We start from the raw sequence: 19,531 nt of genomic DNA, 5'->3' as shown, positions 1-19,531 counted from the left end.
TACACAGTAGAAATCAACTGCAAAGGCTAAGACCATCACCATCCAAATCCATGACATGGTGCCAAGTGTTGTGTGTGTGCACACATGCGTTTGCATGTGCAGAGGGGGCCTGCCTGGTTTGGGATCTCTCTCTCTGCCCTTTGATGGACAAGTTCAGAAAGCCACACTTCTCAACTTCAGCCAGCTGTGCTTAGAATCACTACATATTTTAAAAGTCATGATGTCTGCTGCGTGCGGTGATGCACAACTTTAATCCCAATACTGATAGGTCTGCCTCTGAGTCCTGAGTTCAGGACCTGCTTGACCAACAGGTAAGCTCCGGGCCAGCCAGGGCTACAGAGAGAGACCTTTCCAAACAGTCCTAATGTATTAGGTCGGCAGCCCTGAAGATGGGATCCACGTATTGGTTGAGGACATGGTAATCTACGAATCTGAGCAAATTATAAAGGATCTTGGGTGGGTGGTGGGTTGGAAGTACCGAAATAGTCCAGGATACAATACAAACAAAAATCTATCTCTTCCCTAATAGTAGTGAACACACAGATACAAAAACCATAGTTCTACTACAACTGTTTAAAACTAGATAGGGCTGGAGAGATGGCTCAGCAGTTAAGAACACTGACTGCTCTGAGTTCAAATCCCAGCAACCACATGGAGGCTCACAACCATCTGTAATGAGATCTGATGCCCTCTTGGAGCATCTGAAGACAGCTACAGTGCAATTACATATAATAAATAAATAAAAAGAAAGCCCAAGATATAAGCTCTCCCCAAGAGGATAGCATACAGGCTTAATACAGTCATACCAAAACCCAAGCCAGACGTAAACAGGATTATTCTAAACTATGTAAGCAAGTGTATACCCCAAACAATCTGATCCACATGTGGTTCCTTCATCCATCCATCCATCCATCCATCCATCCATCCATCCATCCATCCATCCATCCATCTATCTATCTCAGCACTTGAGAGGACTCGGGATTACTTTGAGTTCCAGCCTAGGTTGAACTGCATGAGACTTAAAAAAAAAAAAGGAACTAAAAGGCAGGCATGGGTCTCATGCTTGTAATGTCAGCATCTGGGAGGCTGAGGCGGGGCACTGTGAGGTCAGCTTGGCCCACAGGCTGGCCCCTCTCCCTCCCCTTTTTGTTTTGTTTTGGTTTTTTTTGAGACAGGATTTTGTCCTGGAACTCACTCTGTAAAACAGGCTGGCGGGCCTTGAACACAAAAGATCCACTTGCCTCAGAGTCTAGGATTAAAGGCATGTACCACCACGCCCAGCCTGGTACCCTAGTTTAAGAGAAAAGGGGGGGGGACCCCAAGTGGGTTCAACTTTAGTGATCGAGAGTGCAGTGGACAGAAACTAACATGAATTAGCTGACAACTCAGAGTGCCACACAAATCCACCCAAACATCCTATGGGGAGGACTTATCATTTATACTATGGGGAGGATTTACCATTTGAATCGGAGGCCAGGGCTCAGAAAACTTGGCAAAGGGCCAAGAGTTTAAGTTTTGCAAGTCACCAACTGTCCCCCAGCTCTTCCAAAGGATCCAGGTCCAGAAGCCAACATCTGTTGGCCTCTGCAGGCACTAAGCACAGACATGCAAAACACACACATACAAAACCCAGCTAGGACCCAAACCTTATTTAAAGAAACAGTATTTCAAAATGGACCACAAGCTTACATGTAAAACTATTAGGAAGAAAGGCAATTGAGACAGATATGGTAAAAGTACAATGGAAAATTTGATAAGAATGAATTTAATCAGGCCGGCCAGTGGTGGCGCATGCCTTTAATCCCAGCACTCGGAAGGCAGATTTCTGAGTTCGAGGCCAGCCTGGTCTACAAAGTGAGTTCCAGGACAGCCAGGGCCACACAGAGAAACCCTGTCTCAAAAAAAAAAAAAAAAAAAAAAAAAGGTTTTAATCACAAAAACCCTTAAGACGAGCCAGGCGTGGTATAGCATGCCTTTGGAGGCAGAGGCTGACAATCTCTGAGTTTGAGGACAGCCTGGGCTACACAGACAAACTCTTGGCTTGAAACACCAACAAACAGACAAACAAAACCCCCCAAATCCTCCACCCGCACAAGACCTTGCTGTGTGAACACAGTCAATGTTACTGAGATGGAGGCGCACGGGAGCCTGTGGCTGCTCGGTTCTTTAGACCACACACTTTATAGAGGGAGACCATGGCAGAGGTCAGGGCCCTGATGAACCCAGGAGGACCCACCTAAAAGGGCAGCTTAGGGATTAAATCTTCAGTATATAGGCTTTGGGGTCACAATTCAGATCTAGAATACAGCACTACCCAGATAAAAATCTTTGCAGGGGCTGGCAAGATGGCTCAACGGGTAAGAGCACTGACTGCTCTTCTGAAGGTCCTGAGTTCAAATCCCAGCAACCACATGGTGGCTCACAACCACCCACAATGAGATCTGACGCCCTCTTCTGGTGTGTCTGAAGACAGCTACAGTGTGCTTACATATAATAAATAAATACATTAAAAATTAAAAAAAAAAAGAACTTTGAAACATATGTTAAAAAAAAAAAAAAGAAAAAAAAATCTTTGCAAACCAAAAATCCAATGAAGGATTTTAGAATCTGAATATCTTAAGAGTTCTCAAGAAAAAAAAAAAAAGACGGGGGTAGGGGTGGAGATGCATAAACACATGGAAAGGAACACAGACCAACTGACAAGCTGAAAACATGAACAGACTCATATTTGGACAAGATCAAGGAAAACCAGACAAGAACCACACGCAGCAAAGGACTGTTGGTCATCAGCCCATCGGGGGTGGGGTGGGAGAGGGGGAGTGTTGAGAAACTGGATCATTCCTACATTCCCTGTAGGAATTTAAACTTGTGCACAGCTCCATCCAAAGGCCAGGCGGGTTCTTTTTTAAGGTAAACATCCTGGCACCTGTGCTGCCGGCACGTCCCCAGGCGGACACCAGTCTTCACACCGTATCTGTATGTGAATGTTCATAGCAGCTTTATTTTGAAAAGGCCCAAAACTGCAAACAACCCAGAGTCCTCTGACAGGACACTGAATACACCACGGGACACCATTTGGCAAGGAGGAGGAGCGAGCCACTGACACACTGACCTGGAACAGTCTCCAGAGCATTATGCTGAATGAAGTCAATCCCAAAGTCCAGCCGCACACAACATAGCCCCTCAAATGACATTCTTGACATGACAAAATGACAGCTGAGAACAGTCTATGGAACAGTCTATGATCCCAGGGCTTGGGGGGCAGGTGGCTTTGAGGGACAGTCCAGTGGGTTAGTATTCTCCAGCGGTTACTCGGGTCTGCAGAGGTGGCAGGGTGCAGAGCCCCACAGCCCTGTACACTATGGTTAGTGACATGGAGCACTAGGGAAAGCCAGATGAAGGGTGCACGGGCTCTGCGCCTTTGCCACTTCCTGTGAATCTGCGATTACTTTACTGTAGTTAGGTCTAAAGAAGCAACGGCTCCAAGTGCATCCTGGCATCTGGAATCTAATTACCAGAAATCAAAGAAAAAGTGAAATCTAAATCAAGGCCTCAGTTGAGTACTCCAATGTTAACATTTTAGTTCTGATAAATTCAACAAGGTTATCTAACACGTTAACATTAGGAGACAATGGCGAAGGGCATAGGGGACTCCTCTAGGAGGAAGTTAAAACTACTTTAGGACCACAGCCCTGGGGGTTCAAGGTGAGCACAGGCATCCAGGGTTCTAACTCGATCCTGAGGTTCAGCCAAAATTTAGAATTCTGTTTTGGAGATTTGTTTCCAACCTGGGTTTGTTCTTAGAGCATATTCCGTTAGAATAATTTTTTTTCAGCAAGTGTACCGCTGTTCTCTTAGCTTCCAAGTTTCACAAGGGCCCACATTCTTTTAAGGAAGGTTCCAGAAATCCTACCTTCCCACCCCAATCTACGGTCCCAGAGCTGAAACTGTGGAAAGTATAGGTAAACTAGAAGAGAAAGACAGAATCTTTCTACCCCTGTATCTCTAAAACATCACTGGAAGAGAAAAGCGCACAGAATGAGAAAACCGTGACTTCTAAGCAAGCGACAAGGACGTAGCTTACAACCGATCCTCATTGACTGCTGCTCTGTGTTACACAGCTGCACACCTTCCTGGGTGCTCAGGGCAAGAGCACAAGACAGGTACAGCAGGCCATGGCCCCAGGTCAGTCAACATTGACCTTTGGCCTTCCACAAATGACCTCAAACAGAAACTGGAAATACTGTGGTGGGAAAGCAATGCAAGGCGACCAACCCTGGGCCAGCCTGCTTGTGACTGAGGAGCCAGAGGGGCTTCCTCCACAGGAGGGAGCAGAACCGGGGCACAGATTATTAGGGAGCTGTGCTCTTAGATTTGGCACCTGAAAAACTGGGGTATATGAATCAAAACATGGCATCGTAGGGGAAGCCAAGAAGTACACGGCAGGGACATGGATTTGAACACTTCCATCAAAACCCAGCACTCTTGGCTTGCTCAGAAAGTGGCGCCATTGACAGAGGGTTGGCCAATCAAAAGCAGAATGAGCACAGGCCAGGGCCATGAAAAGGCAGTGGCTGTACCCACATGGCACTGGGCTCAGGGAGACATATTAACACACTGTGCTGTTATAGCATCAGGGAAGCGGGACCTGGGGACTAGAGATGACGCTGTTTCTTCTGTCCCCTCGGAAACAGGCTTCTGGAGGGCTGCTCTGACAATCGCATCTCCTCAAGGACAGCAGGACGGCTGGAGGCTCTGGCACCGAGGTGGCTCAGGACCCACAGCTTACAAGGGCCATCTAAAACGTGGCCAGGATAAGTGGGGACAGGCTGGCATAAAGCTCCTGCTCAGCTCTCCCAGCTCCCCAAATGCTTGTCCATTTCCAGCTCGGGGCTGTCCGGCAAGCAGTTATACTCCTGGGTTCCGCCCAGGGCTCTCCTCCATGGGGATGCTGGGTCTGCTGTTGGTGGACCCTAAGGAAAAGAGAAGAGAAAATGGCATCCATACCAGTCAAGGTAGCAGGCTCTGCAAACCAAGTGCTGAACCTTCAGGACAAGGGGCAGCAGCCTGGACAGATGGGCCTCAGGATACCGCAGAGGCCACCGTGAGAACCAGCAAAGCCTTTAGGAACATGGTCAGCAGGCATCGAGAGAGAAACTCACTGCAAGGCCAGATGTCACCCAGGAAGGACAAAGGCCAGCTATAGACTATCCTGTTATTGGTCTGCTGAGTGGTGTTTCCCTTCTTTGGGGCAGGAGGGGTTGAGAGAAGGTCTTCCATAGCGCAGGCAGACCTTGAACCCTAGATTCTCCAATCTCTATCCCCTAAGAACTGGAACTAAAGGTGCACCACCACACTTTTAGACTTAATTGTATTCATTTCATTCTTCAAAGTAAGCCAGCTTCTCTTATACTGATTTTGGTGTGTACACACACACACGAGGGTTAAGTGTGTGTCCTGACGTGCATGGAGGTCAGAAGACCATCTCTGAGAATCAGTTCTTACCTTCTTAGGTCCTGGGGACTGAACTTGGTTCATAAGGCTTGGCGTCAAGCATCTCTACCCACAGAGCCATATTGCCAGCCCTTGTTTTGTTTTAAGACAAAGTCGTGCTGGGCAGCCTGGAATTCACCATGTATGCAGAGTGACCACAAACTCAGGGCAGTCCTCCTGCCTCATCCTCTGGGGTGCTGAGATTACTCGCATGAGCCATGGTACCTATGGGGTGCTATGCAGTCTTTACTTCAGGAGGCTCAGGCAGCTATGCTGGGCAAAAAGAACCTTCTGTGGATGATCACAAGTCCCTGTGCTACAGCTACAAGGAAGCCTAGTGGTCCAGGACTAACCAGGTGTCTCATGTCCCCACCTTCTAGAAAAAGTACATACTAGGAAAGTAAGATCTATCTGTCTCCCAACTCCTCCCACCGAGTGAGAGAGGCGCACCCCAGCCTGGGAAGCTGCCCACAGTGTCGGCAACAGCTAAAGGATGGGGAAAGGAAAGCAAAGGAGGGGAGGAGAGGGGAGGAGATATTTACCTTGGTGTCCTCTTAAAACAAAAAATGCTCACTAGTCCACAGTCATTTATCAACTGCAGTTTCCAAGTGTGCCAAAGAGGGAAAGATGGACTGGGAAGGCTGAAGAGAGCAGAGAAAAGAGAAGAGGAAACAGGCTGTTGAGTGGCAGGGACCCGCCTCAGCTCCACACTGTGAGGAAGGCTGGGGAGAGCTCTGTACCATACAAGTGTTGCTGGGATCACAGAGGGACGGCACCAATCACAGGGCTGCCCGGTAAGCAGTCCCACAATCATACTGTGGGGAGGACTTACCATCTGAACCGGAGTCCAGGGCTCAGCAAACTTGGCAAAGGGCCAAGGGTTTAGGTTTTACAAGTCACCAGCTGTCCCAACTACTCAGCTGCACCTTTGCCACTCAGAAGCAGCCAGACATAACCCAGACAGATGGGCAGGCCCTAATAAAACCTTATTTAAAGCTCAGGCAGCTGGCCAAATCGGGCTCTAGCACCATAGTTTGCTGACCCCTGATGTAAGGCAATTTAAAGTTCTTGTACCTTTCAAACATTTCAAACCTTTCAACAAAGGCACTTTTCTGTCAGGGATTCAGGCCAAGTCCGCAGGGCCTGAGTCTCTCTGCACGACTTTAATCAGTGTTCCACTGAAACCAGCTCTGTGCAGTAACACTAATCTCCTCTGAGACAGGGACAAACACAGAAAGGCCACGGAGTTAGGCAAACCTCAATGGGGCAAGCACCAGATCGTATTTAGGTGAAAATGCCAACCTCATGTTGGCAAGCAGGGTGGATAAACCCTGCATAGGAGAAATGGCCCACAAGCCACTGTAAATTACTCTTTTGTAGGATAGCCCAAAGAGTAGGTAGAGACAAGAGGAGTAAAAAGATCTCTACAGAGACCAGAGGTGCAGCTCGAATGGTAGGAGGCTGCCGAGTGTGGGCAAGGCTCTAAGTTCAATCCCCGCAAGCGCCTGGAAGGAGGAGGAGGACAGGAAGCGAAGCGGGAGGGCAGGATGGGGGTGGGGGTGGTGTGGAGAGGAAAGCACCCTCAGAGGAGAGCTACTGTTCCCAGCTCAGGTCTGCACACAGAATATAGGCTGTACCGTCTGAGTAGTGGATGGAGCCAGAAAACATTCGAGTTTTGAAAACAAGTCTCTGTAAGGCTATTGTGACCATCAGCTCTGGGGGATTTCACAAGACGCTCTCTAAACATGCCTTTCTGAAACTGAGGGAGGCCCAAGCCCAAGCCCACGCCAGAGCTATAAGGCCTGCCTCACAGGCTGTCCCCCAGGAACACCTAATGCTAGGCCATGGGGCCAAGCCATCATTGTGGTCTTTGTCCTTTGTACCTGTGTATCACCTGATTCAGAAAGCAATTTCTACTGTAAAAATATGCTTGTGATCTCAAGTGACCATAGCTCTAAGTTCCTGGAGGCCGAGGCTACAGCCATGGGCACTCACGTACTGGACAAGCCCAGCAGCAGCCCACCTCTCTCAGGATGGGCAGCTCTGCCATTGAGACAGTACGGTGCTTGCAGAATCAATGCCTGGTAACAACTTGGCTCTTGCAGGTGGCAGAATGGAGTGAGGGACAGATGGCGGTCTGCCTGTCTTCCAGAATCCTTCTGAGGCTCAGCTTGGCAATCCAAGGACTGATCAACTCACGCAACAACAGAAAACCCTTGGCTTTTTACTGCCCACACCATGGACCCCATGAGACAGACCAGTGCCTACCCACAATGCAACCTTCTGCTCCCAGCTCTGTAGACCTTCCTGTTGACATGTGCCAACTCAGCGCCACACCGAGTGTGCCCTGGCCTTGGCAAACCTGATTCTCTAGACTTTACCCTGATCTTAAGTGGGCTGAAGGTTTCTAAACTGAACATCTTTCCACTTATCAAGAACTAATTATGCCATCTCTAAGAGGCCACAGAGAGAAAATGCTGGCCTCCATTTGGAGTGCCAGTTGGTCTATAATTCGGTATAATTCAAGTTTCTACAAATAGCAAGAAGGAAGAGGAAAGGATGCAAGACAGGGAAGCAGGGAGCAGAAGCGGGGTTCCACACGACTCCTGGGCCCCAGCATTTCACAATGTACAGTGTGGAACTTACCTGCTGTCTCTCTGGACTTGTCACCAAGGAGCCTGGTCTGGCTGCCTGGGATAGCCTGGAGCTCAGCATTCTCTGGGGATGGAGGCAAGCTTTGGGCTCGGGTGGCCAGGAGTGCATTAAGGTACTGCAGCCGTGTGACCTAGAGGGTAAGAGAATAGAGAAATTACCCAGCAGGTGCCTCTGTAAGGGACAGACAGCAAACAGAGCTCCTGCCTTTGACCTCCGACAGGTAGGACTTTAAACTGGTGAAAGGCAAAAAGCCTCCAAGCCAAAGGGTTTTGGTTTTTGGCCAAGTGTCAGGATCACCAACAGAGAGATCAGATGTAAGGCTTCCAGACAGGCCCAGACCCCAGCAGTGCAGGGTAGCAGGAGGCCGCAGCCCTCAGGGTGCGAGCATGTCTTCTCAAGCTGAGGGCACTCTTAGCCTAACACTCATCAACTCAAGTTAGCCTCCTGGAGGCACAACGGCATCTAAGGAGCACCACCATGCAGCCCAGACAGTCACCTTAATGAGCTGCAGGTCGGAAAGGGCCCTCACAGTGTAGTCAGGACAGTACGTGCAGGAGCGGGTACCATCGGCTGGTTCAGGCTGCAGGTCATGGCGGATGAGCTGTCGTGAAGACACTGGGGACTGGTGAGCTGTGGAGGAAAGGATAAGGCGGTGGGACCCAACAGGACAACGGCACAGCCCCTAGGGCCTACCCCTCAAGTCACCTTTGAGAGGGGACGGTGGGAACATGGGAGGGAGATGGGGGAGCCACCCTGGGGAGTTTGCAGGGATCGACTGGGTGATCAAGAAAAACAAGGCAGAAATGTAGCTCTGCCCTCTACGCTGCCTAGTGACAAGAAGCTCCCTGTGGGCAGACACAGAGACCCGCCACGGCACCAGAGCGTCAAGGGCAGTTCTGCTAGCCATATCCACAACCCTCAGCTCTAAAGGGCCCATAGCATACCTGAGGATGGGGCTGTCAGGGCGGACACGCCATAGTATGTGAAGGCCCCATTCTCGAACTTCAGGCCCTCTTTCCCAATTTCCACTTCGACTCTGCCCTGGGAAGACAACGGAGGTAGACAGGTTCTCTCTCCCATCACGGGGGGTACGGAGAAGCCGTCAGCCCCTGTGTTTAAGGGTGTATGTCTGGATCACTCTCAGGCTCCGGGCCTGGGTAACCACGGTTACCTGCAGAATGAGAATGAAGTAATCTACTGGCTGGCTGCGCTGGTACAGATAATGGTGTGCGGCCAGGCGGTTGCTCTCATCAAACGTCACCTCCTGGTTGACACTGGGATGCTTCAGCAGGTGCAGCAAGACTTTCTCAGAGACTCGCAATGGGCTGAACACATCCACCTCTGCCCCACGGTGGGAGAAAGGGACAGTGTCCACTGGGGCCCAAATGGCCTGTCATCACACCTGCCTCCTGCTGCCTCCTGGGCTCTCCCAGTGGCCCTGGGCTGCGGCAGTCCACACAAGAGAGCCAAGAGGACATACAACATGAGCCAGATGAGGTTCCCAGAACACGCCTTACCAGGAGACACCAACTAGCTCTGTCCGGCTCGCTAGGAGCCTGGTGTCTGGCCTGGGTGGTTTCTTGACCCTCTGGGTGGTGAGACCAGGGGCAAGGACCACCCTTCACCCTCACCTCGGGAAAGGAAGCGCTGGGTGGCCAGGAGCAGCTGAGGCGAGATTTTTACTTTATATTCATCATCAGACACCTTGAATAAGGAAAATTCTTCCTTTCTCTTGAGAGGCGCTCCCAAGGCGACCGTCTTCTTCCTCACCTTTGTGTCTGCTGGGGTAGTGAACAGATGGTGTGAGCAGGTAGGTGTCAGCACCCAATGATGAACAGAACGCAAGTGAGCGAGTGCTTCTGCTGCCTATTATCCCCTCTCCCCAGGGCCAGGGACTCCAGGGAAGCCATCACTAGGACCCGAAGGAGGCAACCTTGGGACTGCTTCCTGCAAGACACTGAGCTGCCACGCCCTGGGCAATAATCCTAGTGCCCTGTTGGAGGAAGCCACGGCTCACATTCTGGCCACGCCCAGAGGAAGCTTGGCTCTCCTGCTGTTAGGGTTGCAGAAGAGAATACCCCTCAGGATACGCCTGCTTGACCATCACCCACAGAGGCGGCAGCAACTACCCTGGTGACCTGCATCAGCGCAGGAACAGAACTGAAGACACAGACATAGCAGTGGAGGGTCCCAAGTAGTCATGTAAGGCTCCAGCTACCAAAGGTCGTCCGACAACCTGCTTTGTAGTAAATCATTGTTTTGTTTATTTTGGAGACAGGGTCTATTGTGCAGCCTCGGTTGGCTAGGAACTCAAGAGACTCACCTGCCTCTGCCTGGCATGTGGAATTTTTAAAAAATTATTTATTTTAATGCCAATAGCAACATTTCTTTTTTCAATTATTTATTTTAATGTGGATTTTTTTTTTAACCTGTGTGCTGAAGGTGATCAAATTCTGCCCCATTCCAGCTAGACAAATACTCTACTACTGAGCTTCATATCCCATTCAAAGAATGCATCAAGGAGCTAAGCACAAAGGAATGTGGGCTGGGCAAAGGCAGAAGAAAGGCATGGGCCTGCCAAGAGCAGCCTCTTCCAGTGATGGAGGGCTGCCTACAGAGCCCTCTGTTCACACAGGGTCACAAAACTCAACCACATGTAGGTCTGCATGGCTTGTATGGAGGGGCAGCACTGGCCCATACCAGAGGAGGGAAGGTCTGGTCTGGCTGGAGCTCCAGCCAATTCTCAGTAGCATTAAGCCCCACAGGCCTCTGGTCCAGATGCCCCTCAGGCTGCTGGAAGGGCTCTGAGGGAGAGAAGCAGCTGTCAAACTCACCGTAGTCTTCAGACTCATCCAGGATCTCAGACTTGATGATCTCCTCGATGACGTCCTCCAGGGTGACCAGGCCCAGCACCTCGTAGAAGGGGTCGCCCTCGCCCTCATTGTTCACCTTCTGCACAATGGCCAGGTGGGACTTGCCTGTAGGAGGGACACTTATTTGCAGCCTGCAGGGACCCCCTGACACTGCTGAGTCAGAGTACCTGCTGGGTTTCTAAATTCCTTCCAATCCTTGCTGCTAGTGCGGGGGCTGACTGGAGCTAGCAGGCAGGTGCCATTCCCACTTGGGCATATCTGCCACAGGATACAAACTCGTGAGGCCAGGCAGGCAAAGTCATGAGTGCAACATGCGAGTTTTGAATTCTCAAACCCAAAGGCTAGGTTCTAAAAGGCCACTCAGAGAAGCCTCAACTCAGCTCCCTCCTTGCAAGATTGAGTCCCTCTGGGTACCACTAACAAGAAGAATCAACATCTCCAATGCTCCTGGACGGCTCTGAAAAAGGCTCACAATTCTGTGGCCTGCTGCACCAAGATGATTCAGTAACAAATGGGAGAAGGCCCCACACATGTGACTCCATCATAGGACAAAGTGTGAAGGGACAGAAGGCCTTTCCAAGGCAGCAGGGGAACAGAAAGGGAGGCTCTAGGGATGAACATTGTGTCCCCACTAGACAGGACTTAACATCCCCCAGGGCAGATGTACAGTTTGGCTGGGCCAGTTCCATAGAACTGACTGCCATGAGAGGCTGAAATAACCATACCCAAGGCTCTAGAGTGTTCCCTTTCGTTAGCAGGCTCAAACTCACTGCAGTTATTTGGAGGCTGGGAGACCTATCATGATACATACCTTGTATGTGTTTGTGTGTGCGTGTGTGCTCTGCTGGGAACAGAAACCAGGGCCTCATGTTTTCCCACTATTGCCAGCACTAGCCTATGCAAGCCCCTTTAATCTCTTCTAAAGCAACCATGTATGTGTGCACACTGAGAAAAATCACATGCTAACATTCTTCCCATTAACTGAGGTCTGACTCATCAGCACTGTGACAATCACTTGGCTTCTGACAGACGACAGTAAACCATACCTCAAGCTGGTGAAGGCAGAGACTGAGTGAAAGCTTACCCCTAATCCTTCCTCTGCTTCAAGAGGTCTGGGGGGCTGGCAGGGAAGAAAGCAGGGGTTGATTGCTTTATAGAAAACACAAGTCACTGAAGCTCCAAAGCACTCTCTCAGGCGTAAAGGAATCCCTGCCAGGCACCTCTCCCCAGTGGATGCGACTCCCTATCTAATGCTGCTTCAACCGACCACATGGAGCAGGGCCTCAAAGGGTAGCAGACAAGAAGCCAGACTCCAGACTCAGACGCTTGGCAGGGAGTGGAGGGAAGTGATCGAAAGACGGTGACATCAGGAAGACTGTAATATATGCCCTTTGTTTCTTCTTTCCTTCCTTCCTTCTTTTTTTATCTATCTGTCTATCTATCTGTCTTTCTTTCTTTCTTTGAGACAGGATTTCTTTGTATAGCTTTGGCTGTTCTGGAACTTGCTTTGTAGACCAGGCTAGCCTCAAATTCACAGAGATTCACCTGCCTCTGCACCCAAGTGCCAGTATTAAAGGTGTGTGCCATCACAGCCTGGCTATCCTTTGTTATTTATTTTTTGTTTTGTTTTTTTTGTTTTTTTGTTTTTTTTTTTTTCGAGACAGGGCTTCTCTGTGTAGCCCTGGCTATCCTGGAACTCATTCTGTAGACCAGGCTGGCCTCGAACTCAGAAATCCGCCTGCCTCTGCCTCCCAAGTGCTAGGATTACAGGCGTGCACCACCACGCCCGGCTTTGTTCTCTGTTCTTATGTATGAAGGGGTTGGGAGGAAAGGGACCCACACATAGAAATGCAGCGGCCAAGGAGGCTCCTCATTCACCACATGACTGAGGATGTCAAAGGGGACAGAAAGGACCCCACTGCTTCTAGAAGACATGTCACTGAGCAGCTTCTGGAACAGTCCTTTTAAACAGTGAGGCATTCAACCGCAAGTCCTTCAGCATCGGAATGCTTGGTTCTTCAGAAGCCACCCACCCTAAATCTGATGCCCCTACACCGTGGCTGGACCCATTGGTGACATTTTCTTCCTGTTGACATGTTGAGTGGAGTCAGTTCAATTTCCTATCCTAAAACCCAAGTACAGAGGTTTCTGCCCTGCCACACACCCTCCATCCTTTGGTCCTGTGCTAGTCCACTGCTACCTAGGCTCAACTTTACAGCCATTCGTGGTGCATGAAGGCCACCCATGTTCATTCTCCCAATTACTCCTCAACCCCAGGACCAAAGATCAAGGGCAAAACCTCCACAGCAGTGCTTGACTGAAACGTACCTGGCTCTGGGTTTCTTCCCTAGCACCTGGAAGGAAAAAGCCAAGGCCATCCTGCTGCTGACCTCTCCTTATGCCCCACCCTGCTTTTATAAAGCGGTCTATCTCCTTAGCTTTCAGGACATTCTGAGCCTCTTCCTCCTTCCCCAGTCCAGCCTGTTCCCGGCCACCTTTTCTGGCCCCATCCTCCTGCATGCTTTGTGTTCCCCCGCTTTCTGTGCCACTCCTGTAGCTCTGGAGATAGTTAGCCCTGACTCTCTGTTTGCAGTCGGTATCAGAGGCCCGTGTAGAATCTACCCCTTGGTATGCACACTCCAATGTAAGAAAATATCCACCTGCTCCTGGCTCCAGCCCTTAAGGAAGCCAAAACACAACCACACAGGAAGACTCTGAGGCACCATCCAATACAACCTCTGGCTCCACAGTCCTAAGCCAAGCACAGCATAGTCCCTCCATCCCACCTCCTAATGCCTCCCTGGGTCACCTCCTCAGGCCAATGTGGCACCTGACCTGGCTTCCCTGAGTCACTGGTGTCCACATAAGCCACCAATCAGTAAAAACCAGTCGCACTGAGCACTTTAGTGCAAGCACTTGAGTGGTCCTGCTGATCAAATGACCCACGTCCACAGCTGACACACAAGGGCTCCACTCATCTTCCCTCTGTGAACACTTTTAACTAAGGGTCTGCAGTGAGAAACAGCTCTCATCCGTTTCGTCCTTAACACCAATACTAACGCCTGAAGCTTAAATTCAGCTCTCTCCAGACGGGGATGCCCCTCACCCCTCCACCTCCCTAACCTGAGCTGCAGAGGAATGGGACACTATGATGAATGCCTCCCCTGCTCATCCCCCTCCCCATACCACGTGGCTTCAAACGCACACTCCTCCTGCCTCCGTCCTCAGCTGGGACATGTTTTTCCTATTGATAGAGGTCAACCTGAACGTGCTCTGGCAAGGTATACGCCACTGTCCTCAATGAGACTGAGAAATCTACAAAGACTCTGGGGCATCAAAGGGACAGCAATGGTTCCTATCTGTCCAGGGTCACCCTTAAAACGCTAATTTGCTGGGCACTAACAAACACCATCTCCCAGGATCAAGTCACTAGACTGACACGCACACCTGATCTCAGTCTCTCTCTCCTTTGAAACACTAACAGAGCCGTGGCAGTCTTCCTAGGACCATCTTCCTGGGAACTGGAAGCAGGCAGGGCTGGCTCCCACTCTGTGAGAAGTGACAGCAGCCCAGACACCATACTATCTACTCACTCCCTAGAGTCTGCAGGACCAAGATCTAGGATAAAGCCAGGACACACCTGAGGTCAGACACAGTCAGAGCCGCTCACTCAAGCCTCCCGTTCACTCATTCATGATCTACATACAGGTCTCCTGCAAAGACAAGGGAGACTGGGCATGCAGGGTGCCCGTCAGAGCCCGGCACACACTGAGTTCAATACAAGAGCAGCGAGCTCATCACGTCACAGAGAGGTGCCTCTTGCAGTGACTGTCCAAGAAATCACTGACAGGCCCTGGGGCCTGAAGACCCACTTCAGGGGGGTTTGCTGCATTTGCTACACTGTATCATGCAGCCCAATCCAGCCAGAGCCCTGGTGCACATCTACCCTCCACTCCAAGGAAGCACCCAGGCTCTGGAAAGCAGCCCAAGGAGGAGCATGGAGTGCTATAGAGGAGCATACACCTTGTTTTTGTTTCAAGACAGGATTTCTGTGTAGCCCTGTAGCCCCGAGTGTCCGTGAACTCAAGAGATCTGCCTGCTTCTGCTTCCCTAAGTGCTGGGACTGAATGTGTGTGCCACCTGTCCCCTAGGGGGTCCACATTTTAACATGTGGAGCAGCTCATAGTTTTTAACTTTCAACTTTAGATGTTCACATGCATTTGCTCTTGCTGAAGACCTGGGTTTTGTTGCCACCTCCCATACGGAGCCTTCCAAGCCTTTATAACCCCAGCCCCAGGGGATCGATCGGAAGCCCTCTTCTGACTGTCCCAGGCACCAGACATACACACTGTGTACATAGACACACACAGGCAAAACACTCACACACAGAAAACAAGTAAATCTTAAAAAACAAAAAAGGGCTGCTAGCCAGGCAGTGGTGACTCCACCATTAATCCCAGCACTTGGGAGGCAGAGGCAGGTGGATTTCTGAGTTCGAGGCCAGCCTGGTCTACAGGGTGAAGTCCAGGACAGCCACGGCTACACAGAGAAACCCTGAAACCCAGAGAAACCCAGTCTGGAAAAAAAAAGGGGGGTGGCTGCTCAAACAGAATGAAAGGAGTTGGTGAAAATGGAGAGTTAAGGGAGAGTCCCTGAGACATTAAGGCAAAGAAGGGGAGACTGGAACTGGGGATGGGGTTAGGGAAGAGCAGGTAGCTGACATGCACTGAAAAACAATTTAAATGAAAGAGAGGAGGCTGGAGAGATGGCTCAGCTGTCAAGAGCACCAGAGGACACAGGGTTCAGTTCCCAGGACCCACAGGGTGGCTGGCTGTTAATTCCAGTCCCAAGGAACCTAGCGCCCTCTTCTGGTTTCCATAGGCACTGCATGCATGAGGAACAACACAGGCACTCATACACATAACAATAAAAATCTCAAAAAAAATTTAAGAGGGAGAAAAAAGCCAGGAAGGAAAATTAAATCATTATTCATGAGTTGCTTTCGATGACATTAAAATGAAAGTTCTCTCAGTACCCACAGGAAGTATTTGAGTCCTTTCTAATCCCACAATCTGGAAGAGCCAGGAACCATTACAGGCCCAGCTAATTTAATGCTAAAAAGGCAAAGACAACAGTTTCCAGTTACCTAACCCTCTTGACGTCATTTTAGTTACTATCCATGAATCTGGGGCAACTAGGAAGCCCAAGTGCACAATACGGCCCAGTAGAAGGAAAGCTCTGGGATTAGAGCCAAGCAGGCATGCTTGCTGCCTGCCAACGGATCTTTTATTCATTCATTTACTTTTGAGACTGAATCTTTAGTCCAGGCCGGCCTCCATCCTTCTAAGTAGGTAGGCCACTGCTTGGGTTTATGTGGTACTGGGGAATGCTCAGGGCTTCGTGAATGTTAGGCAAGCACTGAACTACATCCCCGACTTATTAAAATTTTCTATTTAACAAACAGGGTAACCACCTTCCGATCCTCCCGCATCAGCCTCCCATAGCGCTTCCTTCCGCTTCTAAAAGGTGGGTCTTTAAATATTTCCAAAGGTCATTCTCAGGTACAAGGCCATCACTTTCTGGGGCGAGAGCCTTTGTAATAGGGGCATCCCCTTACCTCGCTTGAACTCCTCCAGGACAGCGTCCAGTTTGGTATCGTTGAAGACAAAGTGGAGTGGATGGTTGTAGAAGCGGGTGATGGTGCTGAGCGGTGTGCAGTCCTCGGGGTCCACGATGGCCAAGTCTTTGAGGTAGAGCATGTCCACGATGTTGGAGCGCTCCTCCTCGTACACTGGGATGCGCGTGTGGCCGCTCTGCATGATGCTGGCGAGGACGCTGAAGTCCAGGACAGTGCCGGAGTCCAGCATAAAGCAGTCTTCGAGCGGCGTGAGCACGTCCTCCACGGTCCGGTAGCGCAGTACTCCCTTGCTGAGGTCGCTGTAGGGGTCGCCGCCGCCGCGCGCCAGCTCCAGCACGCGCTCCCGCAGCCGCCCCGGCCGCGCCGCCAGCTCCAGCAGCTGCCCGACCGGCAGCGCCACGGGCAAGGTGAGCAACACCGCCAGGCGGCTGAGGCCCAACGCGCGCGGCGCCAGCGCCAGCGCCCAGCGTCCGCTCACGGCGGCCGGCAGCACCTCGCCCACCAGGAACACCAGCCCCGCGCAGCCCAGCACGGCGGGCACGGCGCGCTGGCCCGCCGCCCCGTACAGCAGCACGGCCAGGGCCGCCTGCGCCAGGCTGGCCAGAAGCAGCAGCGCGCCCAGGGCGCAGCCGGCCCAGCGCCGCGCCGGTTCCAGGCGCCGCGCCGCCGCGCGCTCCGCCTCCGAGCCGCTCTCGCGCAGCACCTGCACCTCGGCCGGCGCCAGCGCCAGCGCGCTCAGCTGCAGGCCGCGCGCCACGGCCGCCAGGGCCAGCAGCCCGGCCGCCCCCAGCCCCAGCGCCCAGGGCGGCGCCGCCTCCTCCGCCGCCCCGCCGCCCGGCTCCACGCGCACCGCCAGCAGCGCGGAGCGCGGGTGGCCGGCCTCGGCGCGCAGGCGCAGCAGCGCGCGCCACTCGCCCGTCGGGGCGGCCGCCTCCTCGGGCTCCGTGGCCCGCCCGCCCTCGGGGCAGCCTGCGCCCTCGGCGGCTACCCAGGTCCAGGAGCTGTTGGCCAAGCCGGAGCAGAAGAGTCGCAAGCACCAAGTGGCCTCCGGCGCTGCCCTTCCGCGCAGGGAGCCCGCGCCCGGCGCGCCGTCCTCCTCCGTGCAGAAGCTCAGCAGTCCCGCGCCCGGCGCCGGCGCCGCCTCCCCTGCGGTGCTGCCCAGACAGAGCGCGGCAAGCACCCAGCCCAACCAACCCACCACAGCCGCCGCCGCCGCCGCCATGGCCTGCTACCCTTTCTGGGCCTCGGGCGCAGCCTACCCCACTCACCCGCGCCTCTGCTGTTGCGGCCAATCGGCGCGGCCCTTCGCGTCGCCTTGACCAATAAGCGGCCTGCGGGGGCGGGCTCTGGGGAGAACTAGGCTGCGCCGGGGAGTAAACAAGCGGCGCGGGGCGGGGCGGGCCGGAGGGGCGTGGGGCTCGGCCGGCAAGGGAGGACGCGGAGCGGCCGTCTGGGATGGCCTCAGCGTCCCCGGCGCGTGTGGACGAGCAAAGGAAGGTCATTAACCCTCTGGCCCCCGAGGCTAAGGGCTGAATAAGAACCAGGGACTGGGCGCAGGGAAGCCTGGAGTCGTTTGTTTAAAACGTTTTCTTATTTGTATATGTGTGTGGGTTTGCACTTGCGAGGGCAGTGCTTTGGACAGACGGAAGAGGGCGTCGGATCCCCCTGGAGCTGGAGTTCCAAGCTAATGGGAAGCTGTGCTGGGAACTGAACTCTGGTCTTCAGCACACATTCTTAACCTCAGCCAGCTCTATTGGTTTGTTTTAAAGCTAAAGTCTCTTAGCTTTGCGTTGGGCTCTGTGGCTATCAAGACAGACACCTGCTTTTGAGGAAGCTGCCTTGGCAGGAAGGTCCGTAGTAAATACTCAAACCCAGAGAAATCCGTTTCCTTGAATCTTCACACCTGTTTCATGTAGTTAAGCTTACAATAAATCGATGTTTAGAGACTGAGTCTGTGTGCCTTTGGTTTCTGACATGCACCTGACATTCGGGTCATTCAGCCATGCAGGGAGGTAGCAGCTGTCAGGAATTTCCATACATGCTAGCTTCACAACCGCACTTTATTCTGATTCCTCGGGCTGAGAAAGCTGTTCTAGAGGGTGTTTTGTTTTTTGTTTTTGTTTTTGTTTTTGTCCTTATTTTGGAAGACACCGGCATGATCAGATGGAGCGTTCTTCACTCACTGTATGTGGTCTTTATGTGATTAGCTTCGCTATGGGTATCCATGTTTTTGCATTTTTCTCTCTACTTTCTCCCTAAATGTCCTAAGACATATACACATATTATACATATGTTTGTGTTTGTGTGTATGTGTGGGCCCAAGTGTTTGCATGTGTGTTGTGTATGCAAGTGCTGAAGGAGGCTAGAAGAGGGCACTACATCCCCTGGAACTAGAGTTGACATTTGTGAGCCACCATGTTGGTTCTGGGAACCAGGCCTTCTGCAAGAGTGGTAAGTGCTCTTAACCACTGAGCCCATCTCTCCAGCCTCTTGAATGTTTTTTTTAAAAAAATAGATTCTGTAGACATAAATCAGTGACCTGAAAAGACCAATCTAAAAACATTTCTGCAGTATGGTCACACGTTGTGTAGAAGATAATGTGCAAAAACAGGCCCATGAGGAAAGACCAGGAGGGAAAATAGATGGTGAAAACCTCTATTGTAGCATGGTGGAGCAGCATGTCTGTGAGCCCAGCAGAGGCCAGCCTGGGCTATAGAGTGAGATCCTGTCTCAAGATCAAAACAAGGGGCTAGAGAGATGTCTCTGTGATTAAGAGTACATGTGTGGCTCTACTTAGGTGGCTTACCACCACCTGTATCTCCAGCCCCAAGGATCTCGTGCCCTCCTCTGCCCTCACACACATGGTGAGCAC

General features: G+C 51.7%; 1 protein-coding gene across 3 annotated transcripts; it reads right to left on the bottom strand.

Moving 5' to 3' along the window:
• Positions 1-2,977: 2,977 nt before the first annotated feature.
• Positions 2,978-17,881, bottom strand: Cnnm3 (cyclin and CBS domain divalent metal cation transport mediator 3). 3 transcript variants are annotated; one of them, XM_021197814.2, is made up of 9 exons: positions 16,639-17,881; positions 10,983-11,126; positions 9,780-9,929; positions 9,320-9,489; positions 9,093-9,189; positions 8,645-8,778; positions 8,140-8,278; positions 6,036-6,134; positions 2,978-4,973 (listed from the first exon to the last, which is right to left on the bottom strand). In XM_021197814.2, exons 1-8 carry the CDS (start codon positions 17,879-17,881, stop codon positions 6,085-6,087), a joined length of 2,127 nt encoding a protein of 708 aa, XP_021053473.1. In that variant the 3' UTR covers positions 2,978-4,973; positions 6,036-6,084. The 3 variants fall into 3 exon arrangements, with proteins under 3 accessions (XP_021053473.1, XP_021053471.1, XP_021053474.1); XM_021197812.2 differs by lacking the exon at positions 6,036-6,134; XM_021197815.2 differs by lacking the exon at positions 6,036-6,134 and having other exon boundaries at positions 9,780-9,926.
• Positions 17,882-19,531: the final 1,650 nt, after the last annotated feature.

This window comes from Mus pahari, chromosome 5, assembly GCF_900095145.1.
Source record: "Mus pahari chromosome 5, PAHARI_EIJ_v1.1, whole genome shotgun sequence".
Taxonomy (NCBI): domain Eukaryota; kingdom Metazoa; phylum Chordata; class Mammalia; order Rodentia; family Muridae; genus Mus; species Mus pahari.
The sequence above is the reverse complement of the archived record's forward strand: the minus strand, read 5'-3'. Positions and strand labels throughout refer to the sequence as shown.